Source organism: Monodon monoceros, unplaced genomic scaffold (genome assembly GCF_005190385.1).
Source record: "Monodon monoceros isolate NGI ecotype Baffin Bay Population unplaced genomic scaffold, NGI_Narwhal_1 Super_Scaffold_1, whole genome shotgun sequence".
In the NCBI taxonomy this organism is placed as follows: Eukaryota; Metazoa; Chordata; class Mammalia; order Artiodactyla; family Monodontidae; genus Monodon; species Monodon monoceros.
Window position 1 is genome coordinate 36,827,027 of NW_021703765.1, and position 27,642 is coordinate 36,854,668.

General features: G+C 43.2%; 1 protein-coding gene across 4 annotated transcripts in view; it reads right to left on the reverse strand.

Annotated features, from left to right (window-relative positions):
• The window catches only part of FHOD3 (formin homology 2 domain containing 3), a 497,516-nt gene that overhangs the window by 11,215 nt on the left and 458,659 nt on the right, over positions 1-27,642 (reverse strand). For all 4 annotated transcript variants that reach the window (XM_029219969.1, XM_029219976.1, XM_029219995.1 and 1 more), the window contains 4 exons: positions 26,232-26,422; positions 20,311-20,503; positions 8,474-8,648; positions 1,586-1,747 (listed from right to left, as the gene is read on the reverse strand). In XM_029219969.1, the coding sequence (XP_029075802.1) occupies positions 1,586-1,747; positions 8,474-8,648; positions 20,311-20,503; positions 26,232-26,422 (721 nt within the window). The remainder of the gene's footprint in view (positions 1-1,585; positions 1,748-8,473; positions 8,649-20,310; positions 20,504-26,231; positions 26,423-27,642) is intronic.

Here is a 27,642-nt window from a genome sequence, read left to right on the forward strand (position 1 = left end):
CCCTGATGGCACAGTGGTTGAGAATCTGCCTGCTAATGCAGGGGACACGGGTTCGAGCCCTGGTCTGGGAGGATCCCACATGCCGTGGAGCAACTAGGCCCGTGAGCCACAACTACTGAGCCTGCGCGTCTGGAACCTGTGCTCCGCAACAAGAGAGGCCGCGATAGTGAGAGGCCCGCGCACCACGATGAAGAGGGGCCCCTGCTTGCCACAACTAGAGAAAGCCCTCGCACAGAAACGAAGACGCAACACAGCAAAAATAAATAAATAAAATTAAAGTCTTTAAAAAAAAAAAAAGTTACTCAAAGTGTGTACCATCAGGATGGACCTCATCTAGGAGTGTGGTGAAAACAGACTCTCAACCACCCATCTCACTGAATGAGAATCACATCCCCCAGCCCCCAAGTTCTGTGGTTTGAGAAACTCTGCTTCTCCCTGGTGGAGGTGTCAAGTGATACGTTCTTTTCTGGGGAAAAATTCCTGTCAGAATCTAAAGCCAATGATATAAAATGAGCAGGGTCCGAGAGTCTGCAGCAATTTGGTTTAGTGTTCTTTACCCTGGAAACAAGCACGTCAACGGGTCAAACAGAACCAAGGCGTGCAAAATATGCAGCCCAAAACTCAGTCACCTCTTGTACGAATCTCAAAGGTGGTGGCGCCTGGGGGGCTCCGAGTTTGAGTTCTTACTGAACTCCTGCCTCCTGACAGCCACTCTCCCTCCTTTCACTTTTGGGAGCCAGGAAATGAGGAGGCAGCCAGATTTCCTCTTTACAAAACATCATAAATCCCTGTCCTAGGGATTGATCTTGAGTGACCAGCACCAGGCCAAAGCTTGGGGGCTGAGGTCTCTTCTGAAACGCACTAGGGGCCACGGCCATGAAGGCAGATGTCAAAGGTTCAGAGAACCCTGCTTCTCTACAGCGAGCCATCCCTGTGAGAGTCAGCATGGTGCCCACAGAGGCAACTCCACACCCGTCATTCAGCGGATAGGGGCAGGTAACAGGCTGAGACTACAGGGGCAAATAAGTCGCTTTGATGTAGTTGAATCCTCTGTTTGGTAGGAAAAAAAAACAACTGGTGAACCTAGGCTAACATGAACTATTTCAAGCATCCTAAGGACCGAAAATCGCTGCCACCCCTGGTTTCACCTTCAGCATATGCCCATGAGCAGCAGTGAACCCCTGGGGGAACAGTCTCCAGCCCAGAAAGTAGCCCCTGATGCTGGGTGAGGGGCAATAATATGGCCTCAGCAAAGCATCCAGGGCAGTACTTGGCAACGGGTCCCACTGTGCCCACCCCTGCACACCAGAGTCATCTAAGGGCCTTTCACACCTTCCTGGGGACAAAGTGTGAATTGGGGGAGGCCTGACCAGAAATAGCAAATACACTGGACAGGCGGCTGCAGCATCCCTCCTCCCTAGTGGCCAATGCTGACTGTCCAGCACGAAATCTTTTGTCGATGGGCACAGGTGGGCCCTCCGGGCACCGGAGCCCGCCTCTGAGTCCCTGCCCTTCCTGGGTCATACAGAACCGGAGGGCCGGTCCCTGCAGGCAGAGTCCCACATCCTAACTCCAAGGCACTTACGAGACTTCCGGTTGGCCCGGGAGCGCTTCCTCTCCCGCGGCACCACTCGCTGCCCGGGCGCTTGGGTGGCTGACTTGACGATGCGGTCCATGATCTCATCAGCTGCATCCCCCGTGACACTAGGCGAGTCATCCATTCCCGCAGTCCATGGGCTAGTGGGTCCTGAAGAATTAAACCACCAGAGAGCACGAGGTACTCAGAGAGAAGGGAGACACGGCACTGCTCCTGCAGCAGCAGAGCTCGACAGCAACAGAGCACAGCAGAGGCCAGAGCCGGGGTTGAGCCTCCTGATGGATCTAAGGGTGCTCCCCCGTCCCCACTGCAGGGGCACCACAGTGACCTGTGACCATCACCCTCCAGATTCTGACCTCCCATGAATCCATACCTGGGGCCCTCATGTCGTACTACCCTGTCACACAGCTGTGATGTCATCTCTCCCTGTCGTGGATGTGCCTCCACCTGCCAGGTCCTGTGGTCGTGGAAGGGCAGACTTCCCACGCCGTGTGCCGCTAGGTACGTCACAGATACCCAGTAGAGTGCTTCCAGAAACGTCCAGAGACATTTGTTAAGTCAGCTCCCCATCTGTGGTTGTATGTGCCTAGCGAATGTCAATTAGCCCTAACTTCTCATTCAGTTAAATAAAAATCAATGGATTTTGTAACATATAGCTTATCTTTGGATTAACTAGCCTTTAAAAGTCATAACAGGATTGCCCTCTTCTACCAGGAAAAGGGAGTTAACACAACATTTTCTTTGGTACATTCATCTGCTCCCTGACCAGAAAAAAATATGTTTATAAATAGCTGTATGTTGAGACAGTCCAAGTCTTGTATAAAAGCATCTGCCCCTAGACCAGCAAGAAGAAAATACCACAAAAACATGGGTTCCCAAGTCATATTAAACACTTAGAAATGAATGCTATTTTAATTCATCAAAAACTGTGCCTTTGTGACCGATCAACTTCCTTGTGAAATCTCTTCTCTAAGTTGGGAAATATGCTTCTGTAAGAAAAAAGATGTACAGTGTGCTCAAAATTGTGAATTTCCTCTACCTATACTTTTCTTTGTAATAGACATACAACTTTAAAATCCTGTAGGTGAGTGTTCTCAGACTTTTATGTTTTTGGAACACAGGTACCCTGAACTTGTCCAAGGTCCAGCTAAAGCTGAAGAACAGTCAGCTTTTCTCAAACCACAGGTGAAAAAATGTTAGTAACTATATATCTTAAATTTTGAATTCTGTATTTCTATACTAATTTTTCAAAACTTTTGGTGTTTGGATATTGATAGAAATAGTTGGGAATAGTTGATTACAGTTCAGTAGACTGCACATTTTATAGACATGTGTTTGTGGTTGAAAGTTCACTGCAAATATGTAATATGCTATAATTTAGTCATAATTTCTGCTAGTAAAGTTCACATGACTGAATTAAATAAACACGTTGCAAAAGGAGTACCAGGATTCCAGTGTTGGACCACCTGCACTATTTGAGACCTGTGGCCATAGGACAACAATGCTTTCTGATGACAACGTTTTTGTTGTGGTTATTTATAAAAATCGTTTTGCGTTATGAGCGGGAGCAGACCTACAACACTGGGATATACAAAGTCAGGACATTTTACTTTTTCTGCTTGTGCCCAAGGGAGTTTGATCTACTTGCTTCCATCAGAAGACTAGCTTTTTCAGCATCATAAAACCCTTTAAAAATATGTTCTTCTCAGAAACGAATATTTGAAATTGCTGAATTTTTCTGCATTCTCAGGCTGGTCCAGGTGTTCAAGTTGGAGGCAAGAGGCCTCATAGTGGCACAGCTCTCAGGCTGGGGCTCTGCAGAGCCTCTGAACCACGGCCCTCCTCATAGCAGAGCCATCAATACAGCAATTGCTTTTTGCCCAGCAATTTCCTGTTTTCCCTTTTACCTACTGATTTATAATTCTGTGCCTCATTTTGAAATGCCAAGCTACCCTTCCCAAAACACACAAAGCTCAATCAAGTGTCTTTGCTCATAATATAATATAATTTGCTCCTGATGAGCCAGAAATGAAGGCATCATCTGATCTTTCCATGAGAATTACCTATACTTTCATCTTATACATTCCTGGGAATCTGCTTTCACTGTGATGGGTCAGGAGATGCTTACAAGGAACATCTTGCCATTTGTCCAGGACTGTCAGACTCAGTTTTGTGACGCCATCATTTTCTCATGACCTCATTCTTGGTTCTGCTTTCTTATCCCCTCGCCCCTTGGTTACTGTTGTCACTACCTGATTACCATTTATGCCCATTCTTCTTGGTCGTGTATATGCTTCTCTTTCTGGAACGTCTACACGCACATACAGCCACAGGAGAACACTGTCCATAACTTACAGACTCCAAGGGGCCATTTGGCTCCCCATGGTCTCCCAAGTGTTAGCCAGGCATTTATATATACTGAGATGTCTGTAAAATTATTATATATAATATATATGAATATATATAGATAGAGATATGGTGGAGGGGATAAAGCATTATAGACCATGATAGGACTATATCACTTTATTTGAACTTTACTTTTGAAAATATGTAAACTGTAGTTTGAAAGAAAACACTGTAACTAATTTTTCCCTTAAAAATCTAACTTAAAGAAATAGTCTAAAAGGAAAATAATTATATCCAAATAGATATTATATTAATGTAATAAATGCTTACCTTTGTTTTTGAAAGAATTTCCCTGGGTATAGACTTCTAGATTAGAAAGTTCTCTTTTTGGCAATTTAAAGATGCCATTCCACTTTCTTCTGACTTCCATAGCTTCTGTCAATAGTGAGTCGTCATTCTTACTGTTGCTCCTTAGAAAGTACATTCTTTTCTCTCTGGCTGTTTTAAAGATTTTATTTATATCTTTGGTTTTTGGCAGTTTGCCCATGGTATGCCTAGATGTGGTTTTCTTTGAGTTTACTCTCCTTGGATTTGTTATGTGTTTTAAATATGTGGGTTGATATCTATCATGAGCCTTTGGGAAATTCTCAGCCATTGTTTTTTTAATTTTTCTTTTTACCCATCTTTTCTTTTTGGTACTCCAGTTACAGACACATTAGACCATTTGACTGTGTCCCACATATCTCTTACATTTTGTTCCATTTTTTCTATTTTTTCTCACCATGCTTCAGTTTGTACATTTTCTATTAACCCGTGTTGTTTGAATTCACTAATCTCTTTTGCTGGGACCAGTCTGCTGTTAAACCCATGATATCAGTTAATCATTTCAAATCTTTCTTTTTTTCAGTTCTAGAATTTCCATTTGATTCTTTTTTATAAATTTCAACCTTTTTATCAATTTGTCTCTATTTTCCTTTATTTTCGTTAACACTTATAAATGGTTAAATTTGACTGCAAATTTCAACATCTGGATCACCTGTGGATCTGCTGCTCTACTTTTCTTCTTGTCAGCCATGTTTTCATGTTCTCTTGGCTCATAATTTTGACTATGCACTGGACTTTGTGTAGAAAAGAATGCAGAGACTGAAGTCGGTGTCATTTTTCTCCAGTCTTTACCCTTTCCTGTTAAGCAGACACAGTGAAGGACTGAGCAGGGTTGGGGCCAGATAGCAGTTTTCATTGAGTATCAGTCCACCCCTGTCTTTAAATATTCTGTCTTTTACTATCTGTATGCATTTGTTGAAGGCGCTTACTCTAGCTTGTCTTGGTTTCCTCAGAACTTCAAGACTGTAGGAGATTTCCTGCAGCCTTTCTGGCCCAGCCTCCCCCTCCCCATGCTGCCCCAGCACTTAGCAAATGTCTCATGGAGAAAACTGTCTGCATTTGAAGCTCCTCTAGCTCCAACCTCTTACGCCAGCTCACATGACCACTAGAAGTCCTGCTGGCTTCTCTTTACTATTAAAGTCGCTCTGCGCATGGCAAGTCCAATTCTCAGCCTGTGCCCAGACTTAGCAAATGCTCTTAGAGAGGTGCTCTCAGCTCACCTAGAATTCTAGTTTGTCTAGTCCTCTTCCCTTTCACAGTTCCCTGATGGATTTTGAGAGAAAGCTTTTGTTATTTTATTAAAGTTTCTGGTTATGGCAGCAGGAGTGGTGGCTTGTTCCTCCCTACGACATGCCACCTGGAAGCAGAAGTCTCTGCATGTGCAGAGAAACTGAACAGCTTTCCTTTCTAATCCCTTTTGTCAATTAGTGAAAAGGAAGCCATATTGTACAAACCTAGCAATATCTTTTTCTCTTTGTCCTTTCCAGTCAGGAAGGATTTTCTATTTTCTCTTTTAAAATTAGCACAGCATGTTACGTTCCATTAGAGATACTGGACTCCATCTCCCAAGGTGGCTTTCATTGCACTACCCTTGCATCCACCAAGGTACAGTGGCTCAAGACTCCTGATGGCTGGGGTCACTGTGGCGCAGGTACTAATGCTGCCCTTGATCTCCTGGTGTCCACGGTTAGCCTAGCAGACAAAGCCTGCAAGAGCTGCTGAGACACAGACAGACTCATGCATGGGATGTCCTAGGCCTTTTGGGAGACCAGTGATTCCCATCCCCATACCCCCCAACACTGCAAAGCTGCTTTATTTTATTTTTATCCTTGTTTTACACTTTGTCTAGACTGACAGTCACTACTGCTCAGCATTTAATGCTATAATTTTCTTCAACTTCTGACCTTCCCCACTTTCTTCTCTCCTCTTATATTCTGTCTTATTTACACACTCTTTCTCTCCTGTCACTTCTTGGTTTTTCTGAGAAATGGAGGCATTTTATAGACAGCACTGGCCAAGAAGAGGGCATCTTTCTTTCCACATAGAAAACCAGACAATCAGAGTGTCCCACACGAAGTGCTCAGGACTGTGGTTTGTCATAGCTGCGTCCGTCTGATGTTGGTCACCAAAAGGCTGCCTTTGCGTTGCCAAATCATAATTTATTTTCTTTCCCTAATTCCACATCCAAAACTACCTAAAAGTCAGAGGGTTTGGAAAGACCAAATCCCAGAGAACCTAATCTGTGATTCTTTGATGTAATAATAATACCTGCATGTATTGGGGGTATAGTCTGGGAATCAAGACTGTAGTAGGAGGGATGACTTTTCTACTTATCATCTGTGTCTCAGTCAGGATAACCCTGGGGAAGGGTGGGTGGAGGCGGCCCTTTTTCCGGCATAGTCTAAGCTGTATATCACAGAGTAAAAGCCCTGTTAAAGGTCCAACGTTGAGAAGAGGAGAAGGAACTAGATTCAGTGACACTGTACTCACGTGAAATAAGAAAAGCATTTGGTCATTTATAAAATAGCCTGAAGTGCAGCTCCACTTGGGAATCCCGCGTAAACCTTACGGATCTAGAACTCAGCCTGGAAGCCCCTTCAACCCTCCTCCTCTAGAGCAGCTTGTGGCCCTTGGTTCACAAGAAGCTACAAGAAACCATATGCACCACGTGACTCCCTTCCTGCCAAAGAACACCTGGAACTGCCTTTGTTTTTTCTTTTATGTTAAAGTTGTTATTCCTATCATCATTTTTTAATACTTAACATAGTTGACAACAGCAAAATTCAAATTAAAAAAAAAAAAAAAGGGCAGTCAGCAAAGCTAGATAGAAGTCACTGTTGGGTCTTCTCAGGAGTTTCTCCAGATCACAGCCCTCTAGATCTTGGCTGCCTTTCTAACATCTTGTGAGCCTGGATGTTCGCTGGAGCCTAGCAAGGGCCTGATGGGCGCTGCACACACTCATTCGTTACTGAGGTTCTGTGACGTGTGAGGTAACCCATGATTCAGTTCACCCAGACTGCACAGTTTTATTTATTTTCCCACTGTAATTACTACTTGAACCCCTTTTACACACTAAAACATTCCAATGTGGGCAATAAATACATGGTTTCTTCTAGCTTGCGTGCTAAGCAAACACCAAGAGGACAAAGCTGGTCCTCCAGGAGTTCATCCTCTTTAGTTATAAAGTTTTTAAGTTCCTGAGACCTAAACTGGGGTCTCAGGAGTACGTGGCAAGGCAGAGAACACAGAGGAGGTGGATTCTGGAGGTGAAGAGGGGACAGGTAGAGGAGAGGGGACGGGATGAGCAACGGCAGGGGCTCAGGCAGACACAGGGTGTGCAGAGTAGGGCACTGCCCACAATGTGGGGCTGAGTGAAAGCCAAGTGTGGGAGCCAGGAGGGGACCAGACCCCAGGGAACCTCAAACAACAGCATGAATCGCGTGGGCTGGATCCTGCAGGCAGCGAGGAAACTTAGGAAGGTTCATGTGGCATCAGACTAGACCAGGGAAATACGGGTAAACATTCTCAGATGCAAAGTGCATCTCAATTCTTAATTAAAACAAAAAGTCCCTTCCAGGCTATGAAACAAACCTGGAAACTCTTATCTGTCTTTACCATCTTGAAGTTTTAGTTTCCTCTCTGCCTCCAAGGATTTCAGAGGCAAAAAGGGATAGCGTTTTAATCCAAGGGTCATCAAACTTTTTCTGTACCCCGCCTGAGAGTAAAAACATTAGTCTCTATGGTCCCTGTAGTCTCTGTCACAACCCTTCAACTCTGCCACCGCAGTGCAAACGCACCTAGACAACACACACACAAGGAAGGGTGGCTGTGTTCCAATAAGACCTTATTTACAAGAATAAATGGCTGGCTCAATTTGGCCTGGGGGCTTTAACCCATGAGGATTCGTTCACAATACTAATTCCTCTTGTTCAAATTAAGTTGTGCTTTTGGGAAGGGCTGCTTGTTTTTGAGATGAAGCTACTGAAGGTGGGTCACAAAGGTGTGAGTGAAGGAAAGTATGATGACGTCAGCACGGAGAACCCTGGGGAGTGGACGGCCCTGAGCGGCCACTTCCTGGGCACAGTAATCTGTACCCTGTGGCGGGGACCGACACCATGGGGTGGCCACCCTGGAAGAGGGCGTTACCTCGGCTTGCTCGGCTGCGTGTGCGGACACCCAGCACGGGGGTGGCGTCCTCCAAGGCAGGGGACGAGGTTTTCAGCACAGCCTTCATGTTCTCGTGCTCGGCAGCATCCTCGGCATAGCTCAGGCCTTGTGGCTGGCTCGGGGGCGCCGGGGAACCGCTGGAGAACTTGCCAGACTGCAAGAGCAAGGGGGGTTAGGGCGTGAGGTGACTAAAAGCCAACTCAAGCTTAGAAAACCTTTAGTTGAGGAAAGCCTTCTCTTCTCTGTCTTTTGTTTACGTGCATTCTGCAAACAAGTTAGTGATGAGCAGTCAATGAGGGGTCAATGAACTAATGACAAAGTATCTGCATATCCGGGAAGTTCTCTTATCAGAAAGAGGAGCCTTGGCCCCAGAAGGACCACACCCATCCCTCCAGGTAGTGGGTCTCCCAGCTCACTGCAGATCCCCTCAGTGGGAGCCAGCAAGGGGCAACAGACCTCAACTCTGGGAAAAATTCAGAAACCAAATCTGTTTCTAACACCACAGCCTTGATAGGAGCATTGAAATATGCTTGTTTATCAAATATAGTGAGATTTATTTTTTAAAACGTAGTGCCAGAAAGCAGTTAGAAGTTTCTCATATATCACTTAAGATGGTACAAGTTGAAAAGTGGGATTCAGTTACAGGATCATACAGTGTTAGGAGTTGGGAAGGATTTTTCCAGAACTAGTCCCACCTCACTTTACAGAGAAGGAAACTGAGGCCATCCAAGATTAAGTGACTTGCCAAAGGCCCCAAAAGGCTTTGATTCAGGGCCCAGATCAGAACATGGCACAGAAATTCATGCTGAAACTGAGTTTGGCAACACTCACTACTTCTCCTTGTGTCAAAAATTTAGTTGTTTTCACAAGCATTACACTCACATGATGATATTCTCTAATTCTAGCTGAACAAAGACAGCGTATATGTTTTACAAGAGGTATGCTAGAATATCAGGCCATATGCACACAATGCCAAACATCTGGATGAAAAATAAAAAGTCAGTTAGAATAACGTTTGCAAAGAGCAGCTCCATAGACTTCTGGCTCCCTCTTTTTATCCAGTGTATGAGCCCTGGTGCTAGAGCCTGGGACACATCCGTGACTTGTACCATCTGCACAGCTCCTTCCTCATCCTTCAGGGCTGAGCAGCCCTGCCTCGGTCTCTGGTTCTGGCATCTGTACCAGGGTCAGGGGGAGGAGCTGCTGCCCATCCCACCCCTCTGTCCATTTGTCCATCAGTAGGAAAAGATCTGCTGACCCTGCCACTTTTGACAGGGCCTGGAACTCAGGGACAGCTTGGAAAATGCAGTTACCCTTCAGTCAGTCCCTGGCACACACATCATGATGAGAACCCGTGTAAGGGGGTTAGTGATCACATGGAAACCCAGCAGAAAACAGTCATGCAAGGTTTAAAGCACTGAACAGGGCTGACACTTCATGCTGCTTATGTCAGGTTAGATTATACGGCACGCTTGAGAAGGTCACACGTGGCATTCTTTGTGTTTATAAACATCCTACCTCAACTTCATCCTCTTCATCAGTCTACTCGAGAGGAAAGGACAGGACAGGACAGGATGGGAAAGACAGAGGGGATTCTTAGAAGGCGCAGAAGTCAGCAAAGATGAGATCATCTGACTGTCACATCAAATTCCAAATAAAGAATTCAGCCACCACAACCAGGGTGCACCCTGTTGATTTGGGAGCTGCTGAGCCCTGCCTGCGAAGCCCTCCTGTCTGGACATTCTCTCCGAGAGCCCCAAGACCGGTCCTGACCAAAGTCAGGAGGGACTTGGAGCTCCAGGCCCGTCTCCTGAGGCTGCCTAGGAGGGTGATAACCGGCTTACCTGGTCCCCTGACCATTACAGACCTCACTCTGTGCCCTGCCACTCGGCTGGCCATGCTCCGTGAAACCACCACCTGCCAGCAATCAGGACCTGTTTGTTTACCAGCTTCCTGTTTCCATCCATCAGCTGTCGCCCCCACCTCTCATCCCAAGTGCTGGACCTCTCCCTTCCCAGGCTGCTGGGTCTGGGTCCCCGTGAATCCTTCTACAGACAGGCCAGACAGGACAAGTGGGACAACTGCCAGGCAGAACAGGTCCTATTACACTCTCCGCAGAAACATGAAATTCAGTTCTTTTTAAAATCTTACCTGTCCTTCATGGAGGCTGTCTGAACTGACACGCCATTCTTTTAATTATCACCAGACAAACTGCTTTAAGTAACTAAATACAATATCCCTTTTCCAAAAATAAATTGAGGGTGAAAGTCATGTCAATTTCTTAATTTTAAATCAAACACACCCTCAATTGAACTTGTGCTTCCACTGAGGTTACAAGCCAGGCCAGCAAATCAGGCACAGGCTTTCGAGAACTGACTAAACCTTTGGGAGCTGAAATGACAAAATGCTTCCAGTTCTGCACTGCCTCTAGGCAAATGGCCTTGTGACAAGAGATGACTTGTTTTTTAACCTTAGAGCTTTTTTTTTTTGAATTTTTGAATTTTATTTATTTTTTTATACAGAAGGTTCATATTAGTTATCCGTTTTATACATATTTGTGTATACATGTCAATCCCAATCTCCCAATTCATCCCACCACCACCACCACCCCCGCCACTTTCCCCTTTGGTGTCCATACGTTTATTCTCTACATCTGTGTCTCTATTTCTGCCCCACAAACCAGTTCATCTGTACCATTTTTCTAGGTTCCATACATATGCATTAATATACGATATTTGTTTTCCTCTTTCTAACTTACTTCACTCTGTATGACAGTCTCTAGATCCATCCACGTCTCTACAAGTGACCCAATTTCATTCCTTTTTATGGCTGAGTAATATTCCATTGTGTATATGTACCACATCTTTTTTTTCTTATTTTTTATATTATTTTTCTTTAATGGAGTATAATTGCTTTACAATGATGTGTTAGTTTCTGCTTTATAACAAAGTGAATCAGCTATACATATACATATATCCCCATATCTCTTCCCTCCTGCATCTCCCTCCCTCCACCCTCGCTATCCCACCCCTCTAGGTGGTCACAAAGCACCGAGCTGATCTCCCTGTGCTACGTGGCTGCTACCCACTAGCTATCAGTTTTATATTTGGTAGTGTATATATGTCCATGCCACTCTCTCATTTTGTCCCAGCTTACCCTTCCCCCTACCCATATCCTCAAGTCCATTCTCTAGTAGGTCTGCATCTTGATTCCCATCCTGCCTCTAGGTTCTTCGTGACCTTTTTTTTAGATTCTGTATATATGTGTTAGCATACGGTATTTGTTTTTCTCTTTCTGACTTACTTCACACTGTATGACAGACTCTAGGTCCATCCAGCTCACTACAAACACCTCAATATCATTTCTTTTTATAGCTGAGTAATATTCCATTGTATATATGTGCCACATCTTCTTTAACCATTCATCTGTCGATGGACACTTAGGTTGCTTCCATGCCCTAGCTATTGTAAATAGAGCTGCAATGAACATTGGGGTACATGACTCTTCTTGAATTATGGTTTTCTCAGGGTACCTGCCCGGTAGTAGGATTGGTGGGTCATATGGTAGTTCTATTTTTAGTTTTTTAAGGAACCTCCATACTGTTCTCCATAGTGGTTGTATCAAATATCAATTTACATTCCCACCAACAGGGCAAGAGGGTTCCCACTTCTCCACACTCTCTACAGCATTTGTTGTTTGTACATTTTCTGAGATGCCCATTCTAACTCGTGAGAGGCGATACCTCATTGTAGTTTTCATTTGCATTTCTCTAATAGTGATGTTGAGCAGGTTTTCAAGTGCTTCTTGGCCATCTGTATCTCTTCTTTGGAGAAATGTCTATTTAGGTCTTCTGCCCACTTTATGATTGGGTTGGTTTTTTAAAATTGAGCTGCATGAGCTCTTTATATATTTTGGAGATTAATTCTTTGTCCGTTGATATGTTTGCAAATATTTTCTCCCATTCTGAGGGTTTTTCTTTTTGTCTTTATTTATTTTTTTTTTTGCGGTACGCGGGCCTCTCCCTGTTTGGCCTCTCCTGTTGCGGAGCACAGGCTCTGGACACACAGGCTCAGTGGCCATGGAGCATGAGCCCAGCTGCTCCACAGCATGTGGGATCTTCCTGGACCGGGGCACGAACCCATGTCCCCTGCATCGGCAGGCAGACTCTCAACCACTGCGCCACCGGGGAAGCCCTTTTGTCTTGTTTGTACTTTCCTTTGCCTTGCAAAAGCTTTTACGTTTCATTAGGTCCCATTTGTTTATTTTTGTTTTTATTTCCATTACTCTAGGAGGTGGATCAAAAAAGATCTTGCTGTGACTTATGTCAAAGAGTGTTCTGCCTATGTTTTCCTCTAAGAGTTTTATAGTGTCCAGTCTTACATTTAGGTCTCTAATCCATTTTGAGTTTATTTTTGTGTATGGTGTTAGGGAGTGTTCTAATTTCATTCTTTTACATGTAGCTGTCCAGTTTTCCCAGCACCCCATGTGGAAGAGACTGTCTTTTCTCCATTGTATATCCCTGCCGTCTTTGTCATAGATTAGTTGACGATAGGTGTGTGGGTTTATCTCTGGGCTTTCTATCCTGTTCCATTGAGCTATATTTCTGTTTTTGTGCCAGTACCATATTGTCTTTATTACTGTAGCTTTGTAGTATAGTCTGAAGTCAGGGAGTCTGATTCCTCCAGCTCCATTTTTTCCCTCAAGACTGCTTTGGATCTTTAGGGTCTTTTGTGTCTCCATACAAATTTTAAGATTTTTTGTTCTAGTTCTGTAAAAAATGCCATTGGTAATTTGATAGGGAACGCATTGAATATCTAGATTGCTTTGGGTAGTATAGTCATTTTCACAATATTGATTCTTCTAATCCAAGAACATGGTATATGTCTCCATCTGTTTGTATCATCTTTAATTTCTTTCATCAGTGTCTTATAGTTTTCTGCATACAGGTCTTTTGTCTCCCTAGGTAGGTTTATTCCTAGGTATTTTATTCTCTTTGTTGCAGTGGTAAATAGGACTGTTTCCTTAATTTCTCTTTCAGATTTTTCATCATTAGTGTATAGGAATGCAAGAGATTTCTGTGCATTAATTTTCTATCCTGCAACACTACCAAATTCATTGATTAGCTCTAGTAGCTTTCTGGTGGCATCTTTAGGATTCTCTATGTGTAGTATCATGTCATCTGCAAACAGTGACAGTTCTACTTCTTTTCCAATTTGTATTCCTTTTATTTCTTTTTCTTCTCTGATTGCTGTGGCTAAAACTTCCAAAACTATGTTAAATAATAGTGCTGAGAGTGGACATCCTTGTCTTATTCCTGATCTTAGAGGAAATGCTTTCAGTTTTTCAGCATTGAGAATGATCTTTGCTGTGGGTTTGTCATGTATGGCCTTTATTATGTTGAAGTAGGTTCCCTCTATGCCTACTTTCTGGAGAGTTTTTATGATAAATGGGTGTTGATATTTGTCAAAAGCTTTTTCTGCATCTATTGAGATGATCATATGGTTTTTATTCTTCAATTTGTTAATATAGTGCATCACATTGATTGATTTGCATATATTGAAGAATTCTTGCATCCCTGGGATAAATCCTACTTGATCATGGTGTATGAGCCTTTTAATGTGTTGTTGGATTCTGTTTGCTAGTATTTTGTTGAGGATATCTGCACCTATATTCATCAGTGATATTGGTCTATAATTTTGGATTTTTGTAGTATCTTTGTCTGGTTTTGGTATCAGGGTGATGGTGGCCTCATAGAATGAGTTTTGGAGTGTTCCTTCCTCTGCAATATTTTGGAAGAGTTTGAGAAGGATGGGTGTTAACTATTCTCTAAATGTGTGATAGAATTCACCTGTGAAGCCATCTTGTTCTGGATGTTTGTTTGTTGGAAGATTTTTAATCACAGTTTCAATTTCATTACTTGTGATTGGTCTGTTCATATATTCTATTTCTTCCTTGTTCAGTCTTGGAAGGTTATAACTTTCTAAGAATTTGTCCATTTCTTCCAGGTTGTCCATTTTATTGGCATAGAGTTGCTGTAGTTGTCTCTTAGGATGCTTTGTATATCTATGGTGTCTCTTGTAACTTCTCCTTTTGCATTTCTAATTTAATTGATTTGAGTCCTCTCCCTCTTTTCTTGATGAGTCTGGCTAACGGTTTATCAATTTTGTTAATCTTCTCAAAGCACCAGCTTTTAGTTTTATTGATCTTTGTTACTGTTTTCTTTGTTTCTATTTCATTTATTTCCACTCTGATCTTTATGATTTCTTTCCTTCTACTAACTTTGGGTGTTGTTTGTTCTTCTTTCTCTAGTTCCATTAGGTGTAAGGTTAGATCGTTTATTTGAGATTTTTCTTTTTTCTTGAGGTAGGCTTATATTGCTGTAAACTTGCCTCTTAGAACTGTTTTTGCTGCATCCCATAGGTTTTGGATCATCGTGTTTTCATTGACATTTGTCTCTAGGTATTTTTTGATTTCCTCTTTGATTACTTCAGTGATCTCTTGGTTATTTAGTAATGTATTGTTTAGCCTCCATGTGCTTGTGTTTTTTATGTCTTTTTCCCGGTAGTTGATTTCTGATCTCATAGCGTTGTGGTCAGAAAAGATGCTTGATATGATTTCAATTTTCTTACATTTACCAAGGCTTGATCTGTGACGCAAGATGTTATCTATCCTGGAAAATGTCCCACGTGCACTTGAAAAGAAAGTGTAATCTGCTGTTTTTGGATGGAATATCCTATAAATATCAATTAAATCTATCTGGTCTATTGTGTCATTTAAAGCTTGTGTTTACTTACGAATTTTATGTTTGGATGCTATGTCCATTGCTGTAAGTGAGGTCTTAAAGTCCCCCACTATTATTGTGTTACTGTCAATTTCCTCTTTTCTAGCTGTTAGCAGTTGCCTTATGTATTGAGGTGCTCCTATGTTGGGTGCATATATATTTATAATTGTTATATCTTCTTCTTGGATTGATCCCTTGATCATTATGTAGTGTCCTTCCTTGTCTCTGGTAACATGCTTTATTTTAAAGTCTATTTTATCTGCTATGAGTATTGCTACTCTAACTTTCTTTTGATTTCCGTTTGCATGGAATATCTTTTTCCATCCCCTCACTTTCATTCTGTATGTGTCCCTAGGTCTGAAGTGGGTCTCTTGTAGACAGCATATATATGGGTCTTGCTTTTGTATCCATTCAGCGAGCCTGTGTCTTTTGATTGGAGCATTTAATCCATTCATATTTAAGGTAATATCGAAATGTATGTTCCTATTAGCATTTTCTTAATTGTTATGGGTTTGTTTTTGTAAGTCCTTTTCTTCTCTTGTGTTTCCCACTTAGAGGAGTTCCTTTAGCATTTGTTGTAGAGCTGGTTTGGTGGTGCTGAATTCTCTTAGCTTTTGCTTGTGTGTAGAGCTTTTGATTTCTCTGTCAAATCTCAATGAGATCCTTGCTGGGTAGAGCAGTCTCAGTTGTACGTTCTTCCCTTTCATCACTTTAAGTATATCATGCCACTCCCTTCTGGCTTGTAGAGTTTCTGCTGAGAAATCAGCAGTTAACCTTATGGGAGTTCTCTTGTATGTTATTTGTCGTTTTTCCCTTGTTGCTTTCAGTAAGTTTTCTTCGTCTTTAATTTTTGTCAATTTGATTACTATGTGTTTCAGCGTGTTTCTCCTTGGGTTTATCCTGCCTGGGACTCTCTGTGCTTCCTGGACTTGGGTGGCTATTTCCTTTCCCATGTTAGGGAAGCTTTCAACTATAGTCTCCTCAAATATTTTCTTGGGTCCTTTCTCTCTTTCTTCTCCTTCTGGGACCCCTATAATGTGAATGTTTTTGCATTTAATGTTTTCCCAGTGGTCTCTTAGGCTTTCTTCATTTCTTTTGGTACTTTTTTCTTTATTCTGTTCTGCAGCAGTGAATTCCACCATTCTGTCTTCCAGGTCACTTATCTGTTCTTCTGCCTCAGTTATTCTGCTATTGATTCCTTCTAGTGTAGTTTTCATTTTAGTTATTGTATTGTTCGTCTCTGTTTGTTTGTTCTTTAATTCTTCTAGGTCTCTGTTAAACATTTCTTACACATTCTCAACCTTTGCCTCCCTTCTTTTTCCGAGATCCTGGATCATCTTCACTATCATTATTCTGAATTTTTTTTTTGGAAGGTTGCCTATCTTCACTTCATTTAGTTGCTTTTCTGGAGTTTTATCTTGTTCCTTGATCTGATACATAGCCCTCTGTCTTTTCATCCTGTTTACCTTTCTGTGAATGTGGTTTTTGTTCCACAGGCTGCAGGATTGTAGTTCTTCTTGCTTCTGCTGTCTGCCCTCTGGTGGATGAGGCTATCTAAGAGGCTTGTGCAAGTTTCCTGATGGGAGGGAATGGTGGTAGGTAGAGCTGGGTGTTGCTCTGGTGGGCAGAGCTCAGTAAAACTTTAATCCACTTGACTATCAATGGGTGGGGCTGGGTTCCCTCGTGTTGGTTGTTTGGCCTGAGGCCACCCAACACTGCAGCCTACCAGGCTCTGCGGTGGGGCTAATGTTGGACTCCAGGAGGGCTCACGCCAAGGAGTACTTCCCAGAACATTTGCTGCCAGTGTCCTTGTCCTCACGGTGAGCCACAGCCATCCCCCACCTCTGCAGGAGACCCTCCAACACTAGCAGGTAGGTCTGGTTCAGTCTCCTGTGAGGTCACTGCTCCTTCCCCTGGGTTCTGATGTGCACACTACTTTGTGTGTGCCCTCCAAGAGTGGAGTCTCTGTTTCCCCCAGTCCTGTCCAAGTCCTGCAATCAAATCCCTCTAGCTTTCAAAGTCTGGTTCTCTAGGAATTCCTCCTCCCGTTGACAGACCCCCAGATTGGGAAGCCTGACCAGGGGCCCAGAACCTTCACTCCAGTGGACTTCTGTGGTATAAGTTTCTCCAGTTTGTGGGTCACCCACCAAGCAGTTATGGGCTTTGATTTTATTGTGATTGCGCCCCTCCTACCATCTCATTGTGGCTTCTCCTTTGTCTTTGGATGTGGGGTATCTTTTTTGATGGGTTCCAGTGTCTTCCTGTCGATGATTGTTCAGCAGTTAGTTGTGATTCTGGTGTTCTCACAAGAGGGAGTGAGAGCACGTCCTTCTACTCCGCCATCTTCAACCTTAGAGCTTCTTTATTTCACCAGATGGCTGGCATTTTGTTGGCAATTACACACATGCAAGGTGCTGCACATACAAATCTCTAGCCCTCTTGATATTCCCCAGTCACTGGCATTTCATTTTCATAGAAAAGGAAGCTGGGGTTGGGAGAGATTAAGTGTCACCCAGCATGACCATGGTCCTTGGCTGGGCTGTGGGAATCCTTGGATGGATAGCCTGCATTCTCACCACTCATCTGGGGTGTGATGACGGCAGAAAAGGCCACACTTACCTTGTGCTGCCTTGTCTGTGTCACCATTTTGCCTGGAACTAGTTTGGGCCACAAGGAACAAGGAATGACTTAGTTTCTCACTGAACCTTACATGGCAGGACTCCTGGATTGTAAGATAGGAAGCCTTCTGCATATTCAGAAACAGAGAAAGAAGAGGAAAGACAGGCACACAAAAGCAGATGTGGGGCTACGAATGTAGGGTCTTCAGATTTTACCCAGACTTCTCTGTGTCTTATAAAATAATGTTTTTTCTAAAGTCATCTCTGTTTAATCGCAACCACTTCCACCATCATTATTCAGCATCTATATTAAAAATGACTTACTACAGTTGTCTCTAAAAATCACTTCCAGCTCTAATGCTCAGGGGCTCCGTGATTCTCTATTGCGTGGTTTTGTTTTCAGTGGTCTAAGTTGTGCATATATGTTGTTTTCTACCCAGATCATGACATCTTTGGGGTACAAGCTTGTCTGTTATTGCACTCACATCTTCCTAGGTGCCCTGTGCCGCTTTCTGGGCACACTATAGGCGCCTAATTGAGAGCTGGAAAAACTTGAAGCTCAGTACTTTGCTTCGGGTGACAGTGTCCTAATTTTCCAGCAGATGGCAATCTCTCTACATGAATGGTGCCACTTGGACCACTAAAAACAGGGACTACCTTGAGGATGAACCCTAAAAAAGCCTGCACTGTCCAGACTTTAATGAGAATTTAAGTATTTTTGAATCCAGTTCTAGAAACATTTACCCCTGTTTATAAATAGTAATACTGAATATTTTCAGAGAAGGACAGAACTTAAAAATTAGTGGGATCTGTAAAAAATCTCAAGAATTTGGCAAGAAATTCTGGTGTGTTTTCATAACTATAAGCATATGCATATTGGTCTTGTATTTTTCACCCTCCAGTATGTTTCATTTCCACAAACATAAGCACTTCCCTTTTAAAACTTTTAAAAATAATACTTTGGAATGAAATGTGGGCTATAGTTTGCCCAAATGGATTCAGTTTGCTTCCTTAGTTGTTGTCCTCCAGGAAGCTGAAGATCCGATTGAACCCAGATTTCAGGAGAGGAGAGAGAAGGCTCAGCTGATGGCACTGGCCTTCAGAACAGTCTGTAGAAAGGGTCCCTTCTGCAGAAAAGTGATCTGAGCGCTCCCTAAGGGTCCAGAAAATTCCAAGGAAACAAGGGATCAAGGGTGGGGTGAATGGTGAGGGGATTAGTCCCTGGTTCTCCTTAGAAATGCCTTAAAATGGTAACAAAATTGTAATGCATCCAAGAAAGTTACACCCTCAGGAACGTGGATAGTAACCATATGTCTTCTGTTTTTCCCACAGTGTGAACACCCGTCTGGCACATAAGGCAGCCTCAGTGAGTTCTTAAGTGATTTTATTCCTCCCGGAAGAAATCTGCCTGACTTGGGTTCGGCAGAGGTTTGCAACCCCAGGATGATGCCACTCCCTATGGCTTACTCCTCTGCCTATCCAGTCCCTGGATCACTGAGAGGCAATGTGACGCTCAGATATATATAAAGATGGGCTAAACTTCATAAAGGCTCGTTAGAGAGGCATCTGCACTGTGTGTCTTTGTCTGTCTCTGGCATCCTCATGCATTGCTTTGCCTTCCACTTACAAAGCATCTCCCATCTGATGTTTTCCCACTGCACCCGTGGTGTGGGTGGGCTCAGGGCTGAAGCAGAAGAGATGGGGGAAGAGCCCAGGAGCAGGGGAGGCATGCAAGTGTGCAGGGCCCCCCCAAGGGGCTATTGGGAACTCCTGCTGAATGAATTCACTGTCCTCTGGGCTCTCCTTCCACCCTGATACCCTCGAACTCAAGGGACTGCCAAGAGCCCATCAGATTATGTCTTTGAGCAACCACACCAATTATTTCTCCATTCGGATGCCTAGAATGGGTGGTCCACGTGTCAGCTGATTGGCTACATAGTATCATTGTGCTTATTAAAACCCTGAATCAATTCCCAAATCAGTACATTTGTCTTCCTATTATAAGTGCCGTTATCTTTTGTATTTTATTTTTTTTGCTGTACGCGGGCCTCTTGTATTTTTTCTTCTCCTCTTCCATTCTATCCACATCGCAAAGGTTGAAAATGGAATCAAGCATTTAAAGTCATCAGTATCATACAACACACCAAGTTAATTAATTGTGTGGTGGGTTAAAGTTCCTCCACCAGCCACGCATCCTAAATTTATATCTTAGTTCTATGTTTTTGTTTTCTTTTTTTGGCTGTGCTGCGCGGCATGCAGGATCTTAGTTCCCTGACCAGGGATTGAACCCGTGCCCCCTGCAGTGGAAGCGTGGAGTCTTAACCACTGGGCCGCCAGGGAAGCCCCTGTAGAGAGGTTTATGGTTGATCGGACTTTCAGAAGAAATGAAATAAAGAAACTGGTTTCATGAAACTTACATCAGTGATCATCTTCCCTCGGGTCTTATTTCTCTCTCTGTGGTTGGCCCGTTTCTGTTTCTGCTGCAAAACTCTTTCCCTGGTGGTGCGATACTCCAGTGCAAACTCACTGATGATCCTACAGAACTTGTTTATGTTCACTTCCCGAATCGCATAAGGTGGGTGACCCATGAAGAGCAGAAAGGAGTGGAACCTGCAGTGAAGAAACAACGGTGGCAAGGGCTTCAGGTTTAAGGAACAAAAATCAGTTGCCTGCAAACTTTCAGTAAAAAACCAATCAGCCAAAGACACTGCTCTTCATTCTTGGGGCTCTGAGGTTGAAGAATGAAAATGCAGCCAGAAATCAAGTTCAACTCACTTTCTTACTGACAAAGGTGTTGGGATTTCAGGGGATTTCAGGGATTTCTTCGTGCTTATCTGTGTTTTAATGTCTTTTAAAACTGGGGTGTAAAACTTTTTCTTTTAATAAATTTATTTATTTATTTATTTTTGGCTACACTGGGTCTTCATTACTGCGCACAGGCTTTCTCTAGTTGTAGTGAGTGAGGGCTACTCTTCATTGCAGTGTGCAGGCTTCTCCTTGCAGTGGCTTCTCTTGTTGCGAAGCACAGGCTCTAGGTGCACGGGCTTCAGTATTTGTGGCTCGCGGGCTCTAGAGCACAGGCTCAGTAGTTGTGGCGCACGGGCTTAGTTGCTCTGTGACATGTGGGATCTTTCCGGACCAGGGCTCGAACCCGTGTCCCCTGCATTGGCAGGCGTTTTCTTAACCACTGCGCCACCAGGAAAGTCCCAAAACTGGTGTGTAACACTTTTATAAGAAAAATGATAAAGTACTATTTTAAGAAAAATATTGCATAGTTTCTAGATCATATGAAAACTGAATAAGGGATAAAGAAATGTTGCTTAGCAATTTTTTGGGAACCCACTTTAATGAATACGTGGAATTGACATGAACATATTTTGAATAACATGTTAATTCGTGACTTGTAAAAAGATGCTTAAAGTAAATATTTTGAAATATTTTCTTGCAATATTACATGCAATCTTAATTTAATTAGGACACAACAAACAAGCAGGCCTAAATCAATTTATTTCAGCTATTTAGTATATAAATTAAAAATTACTGGATTCTATCTACTTAAAACTTTTGGAAAAGAAATTAAATGAACAAAGAAGTTCCCAATTTTTAGGTATTAAGGAAATGAGAAAGAAGATAGTAGGAGACAGAGGATAATTTTTATGTTGAATAAACAGTATTATATAACTGATACCATTAATTGTATAAAAAAAACTTTTCTGATCACTCTTATTTGTACAGCTTGAATAGGGGTTTGGTTTATTTTTCAAATGAAGGACAGTGGCTTATTCTTTTTGTGAAAAATACTAAAGGAAAGCATATGACATGCATTTAAAGGGGGATAAAAAATGCTGTTTAAAACCAAAAATGCTAGCTAAAACTATAAAACTCAGAAGAAAACATAACGTATAACTTTTCACGAGTTTGGATTAGAAAATGATTTCTTAGATATGATACCAAAAGCATAAGCACCCAAAGAAAAAAAATAAACTGGACTTCATCAAAATCAAAAACTTTTGTGCTTCAAAGGATACTCTCAAGATTGAAAAGACAACCCAAAGAATGGGAGAAAATATTTGCAAATCACGTCTGATAAGGGGTTTGTATCCAGAATATATACATAAATCTTACTACTCAACACTAAAAAGACAAATAAAAATGGACAAAAGATTTGAACAGACCTTTCCAAAAAGATTATTGGCAAACAGCTAATAAGTACATGAAAAGATGCTCAACACCATTAGTCATTAGGGGAATGCAAATCAAAACCACATTCAGACACCACTTCACAATCACTACAATGGCTGTAGTAAAAAAGACAGACAATAACAAGTGTTGGTGAGGATGTAGAGAAATTGAAACCCTCACACAGTACTGGTGGGAACACAAAATGGTTCAGCTGTGGTTGAAAAGACACAGTTCTAAAGAGTTAAACACAGAGTTAACCTATGACCTAGCAATTTCATTCCTATACATATACTCAAAAGAAATGAAACTATGGGTCCACACAAAACCTACACAAATTCCATGGCAGCATCATTCACAATAGCCAAAAAGTGGAAACAACCCAAATGTCCAACAACAGATGAATAAACAATATGTGGTGTATCCACAAAAAACTGGCCCTGCTACCTCTCTGACCTCATTGCCTAGGACGCCAGACACACTGGACTCCTGGTGATTCCTTGAACAAGCCCACCTCAGGGCCTCAGGCCCCCAGTGTGGTGTGTAGGGGACCCTCGGGGGACACCGCTGAGCTGAGAGCCTGCAGGGACTCTAAGGAGGGGTGGGGTGGCCACTCCACTGGGAGGACCACAGGCCCTAACAAGGCATACAGTGCTAGCTCTTCCCTACGCCCAGAACATTCTTGCCACAGACAGCTGCCTGGATGGCTCTCTTACCCCACAAGTCTCTGTCCAAATATCACCTCCTCAGAGAAGCCTCCCCTAACTGCCCTACATAAAACAGCATGTCCTTATCACTCCCTATCCCATTTACACTCTTAATTTTTCTTCCTGGCTCTTATTACTACCTGATATTATATACTGGAGATATGGCATGATATTATACATATTAGGATAGGATAGTGTAATATACACATGTATTGCCACTTATCACTACTCAAGATCTGTGTGTAAGAGGAATCAAGGGAGGATCAATCAGCCCACAGCTGGGTCCTCTTTTATACATAAGTACTACTCAAGATTCCTTATCCTCTGCTTTCCAGAACATTGTTTTTATCTAGAGGGGATCCAATCTTAACATATAAGTTGGAGATATGATTCAAGTACAGTAAGTCCCCTACACACAAACCTTCAAGTTGCTCTCAAAGTTGCGAACATGGGTGCCAGCCCCTGTACGCAGGCTGTTGTACTGTATTATTTTACTTTTCAAGGTACTGTACTGTAGGATTAAAAGTGTTTTCTTTGTTCTTTGTGTTTGTTTTTTATGTATGTATTATTTGTGTGAAAAGTATTATAAGACTATTACGGTACAGTACTATATAGCCGATTGTGTTAGTTGGGTACCTAGGCTAACTTTGTTGGACTTAACGAACAAACTGGACTTAGGAATGCACACTCGGAACGGAACTCATTTGTATGTAGGGGACTTACTGTATATATTTTGTAAACAGGGCAGTAATAAGCAGCAAGTAAAATTCACACCTGAAAAAAGATTCAGATGTACCTTTGAGAGGAAAGAAACTGTGGCATTCCTTCAGAAGAATAAAGTGGGTGTGCCTTTAAGGGAGTAAAACATTTAAGGGACTTTTGTTAGTTGAGTTTGTAACTTTAATAACACATGACAAGAAGGTCTTACGGTTATGGAGGGGCTGGTTCCCCTCATCAGTGTCGTGAGGCACAAGCCAAACATCTGTGATATGTTCCACCTTCCGCCCTTCTCCTCATGTGTGCCACTGAGTAGGGTGTCTGGCCCGGAGGGGTGGATTTGGGGGCACCGGGGGGAAGCCAGTGTGGGTGTTCGCTTGTTTTCCACCTGTCTCTCCCCGAGGAATGCCAGGTCCTTGCTGTAGTTCTCCATGCCTCCCAGGAAGGCATTTCTCCTCACTCTCACCTGGTCCCCTCTGCAGTGCCTGCCATGGTGTAACTGCAGCCCAGTGGCTCCATGGGAATTGGCAAGTCAGTTTGTACATCCACGGAGTGGGACTGGCTCTCACTGCAGCAACGCAAAAGGGCAGGTTACTCTGCAGGTTTGGACATCCGGAGCAAGATGTTCTTAGCCAGGCAACAGTTTGAAAGTCAGATTTTGCCTAAAGAGAATTGTCGAAGTTCTTTTTTCTGCTCCTTTATTAAGAGGGGTCACTGGAGTGACTAAGCGGGGGGAGGGGGGGGCGTCAGATAGGAAAGGGAGCTGGAAGCACCTGCCCCCATTAGCTCCATGACAGAGGGGAGCAAAGAAGGTGGGCAGCCAGACGGGTGTCCAATAAAGAGCATCAGGGATCCAGGTCACACAAGAGCAACCAGCATCTGGGCAACCAGCTTACCAGGGAGAAAAGGACAATCAGAGCAAACACCATATGCATAACATACATATTCGCACATGCCATACACACACACACACACACACACACACACACACACACACACACACACACACTAGCTTAAGGAACAGATATATCACCAAGCTGAGTCTTAAACTGTCTGGGATAAGATGGTTACTGTGACCAGGCATAATAACTTTACAAGACTTTCATAAAACTGCTCCAGTTTCCTGCCATTCCAAATGGAAACTATTTGTTTATTTGAGTAGTTTTAAGTTGGAAATTGCTTGTATCATACAAAGCCTGGAGGGCCAAAGCAGCTTACACTCTCTGTCTCCCCTTTTTAGTCATGTTAAAAGCAGGGTGCACTTTGCTTGTAGTAAGAAATTTGACAAAATCTCTGATAAGATCCTCCTACCCCGAAGGCAGCTGTGAGGTCCAGATGAAGTACAGGGAGGGGGATTTACAGCTGAACAACTAAATTCCAAAAGTACTGAGTAATGGTTAGTTGTCAACGTGGAGGGAAGATTCTGTTCCTTATTCCTATCCAGTCTAACATTTAAAGACTACCCTCACCACCCCCCGCCCAGAAAAGTCTGGATCAAGACCCAGGAGGTATGATCACCCAAATAGCACGTGACACAAGCCGAGAGAGGGCTCACAGGCAGACAAGAGAATGAGGTGCTTTAAAAGTTCTGTATGGGTTCAAGAAAGGTGAAGGAAGGAAGGAAAGACAGAGTACGGGGCGGGGGGGAAGAGAAAAAAATAATAAAAAATGTGAAATGTACAGGGATAAATGAAAATACCACACATTTGTTTAAAAATAATAATCAAGTACTCAAGCACAAGAGTGGGAGTGGGCTTGAAGAGCAGTTCTCTGGGGAAAGCCTGTGGTTTAGATGACCCCAAGGGAGGGCTCCCTTAACAGAATTGCAAGGAGGCCTGTTTCAGAGGATCTGTTATCAGAACACCTGCTCCAGGGAAACCGCAGCCTGTAGGCCTAAACATTTGCTCACCAAGGTGCAAGGCCCAGCACAGAGCACGCAGACCCAGAGGCCAGGGTGAGGGACCTGCAACCACGTTCTGTGACAAGACAAAGGGGAAGAAAGTGGGGGATGCCTAGTAGGAAACGGCTTGACCTGGGGAGTTGGAAGACCTAGTCCTGGTGCTGCCACCACTTACAAGGGAGACGGCCCTAGACAGACATGGAGCTGTCCCAGACCCCAGCCAGCCTCCTTGTAGTCAGGCAAGGCCTGACACATCACTGCTGTGTCTCCCAGGATCCAAGAGGACCCATATCATCCTCTGGATCAGCCATCAGGAAGGCTGATCCAGAGGATGGGACCCACGGTGGGACCCAGGCTGTCTCTAGGAGGGCTGCAGTACAGAGCAGCCGTCCGAGAATCGATGAGAGAAAGGTCTCAGAAGGCAGGCCGTGCTTGATATGAGGAAGGAACCTTCCTAACAAGTCAAGCTGCCTTCCAAGGATATGTACTTTCTGTAGGCAGAACTGTTCAGGCAGATGCAAAGATACAGGGGCCAACTTGCCAGAGATCTTACAGATGCAATTCCTGATCGAGTAGGATTTGTGGATGACAGCATCTCTGAGATTCCTTCCCATCTCAAGATTCAACAGCATCATATTATTGGTGGGTGTGTGTGTGTGTGTGTGTGAGAAAAATTAAGTACTCATGAAACAAAAAAGTCCATCAAAGGTGCACTTGCTATGTACCAAGAATTTACAGGACGATGTTAGTAAATTTAACCTTCAGGTCTTGGTTTGCAGAATATCTTCAACATGTCATTTTACTGATGTTTGCATAAGCTCCTCAATCCACTCACCTGTTAATTATTCTTCTATGGACAATCTTTAAAATTATAATTCTCTCTGCACAGTCTTTTAGGAACTCTGACATTCGTTGTTTTAAAACTGGTTTCATTTCATGTTTTGCAATTGCCTTGAGGTGATCCCATGAAGCTTTGCATCGTCTCTCCATCTGACACAAATTATCCTGAAGTTGATCAAAGTCAACCTGAAAATCAGAGAGAGAACATTACCAAATGCAGTGAAATAACCAGACATCAACCTGACCCAGGAAACCGAACTGCCTCTGGGAAGAAACAAACATCAAAACCCAATTTACATCTTGAAATACAAACATATTTATGGCCTAAAAATTATCCACATGTCTTGACATCAAATTATTTAGTGATAAAACTTCTCCAAATGAACTCAACGCAGTGTCACCTTTTTTTTTTTTTTTTTTTTTTTTTTGCCGTATTTGGAAAGAAATCTTAAGAAAGTCTTTGGGAACTGTAAATTAAAACATGATATCAAGGAATCTAGTACAAGATGAACTGAGCAGATATCTCATAAAATTTTTCAGAGCTCTCTTTTTCTTTAGATATTTCACTTGAGGTTGGAGGAATGCACCATAGTCCTACATGGATGGCCTTGATATGCTGGGGCCAGTTAAGGGGCAGCCAGAGCTTCTCTTCACCATGATCATTTTTACATTGTGTGACAAATTATTTATCCATTCATTCTCTCATTCAAACAACACTCAGGGAAAAACCAGTGCATGCCGGTCCCCCTCCCAGGTATGAAGAAGACAAAGATCAATGCATAAAGAGACCAACTTGCTGTTCCCAAGGAGGCTCATAGTACAGACGGGTGGTCACCGAGCTCTGAGTATGTACAGAACCCACCAGGCCTCTGTGTCTGGGTGAGTATCGGGGTGTGTGGTCCATCCCATCTGCCAGCAGGTGCAAACCACGTGTGCAAAGAACAGATGTGACAGAACATTCACTTTGCTCTTCAGGGAAGTGGGACCAACTTAGATTGACTAAAGCGGACTGAGATGAAGCTTTCTAAAAGAATGCTTTGATGGAATTTCTAGACTAAAAATTATGGGAATCAGAGAGTTAGCCGTGAAATAATACACTTGAGGGTATTTAATGGAGGGAGATGTGAGATAGGGGAAAGAAACTGAAAAGACCAGGAGGGGAGGAAGAAATAGATAAACTGGTGAGCTGAAGGGAGGGAACTGAGGTGGATGGAGAGTGAGAGATGGTGGGAAAGGGCGAGAGCCTGGCAAACAAAGGTCAGGAGGAGAAAGAGAAGGTGGGGAGAGGTAAGCCGCCATCGCTTAGATGCCGTGACTGTGGTCACCAGAGCAAGGCTTGGAGGCAAGTGCCCAAGGGGACTGGCTGGAGTGACCTCAGACCTCCAGCCCCACCCTGAGAAAGACAA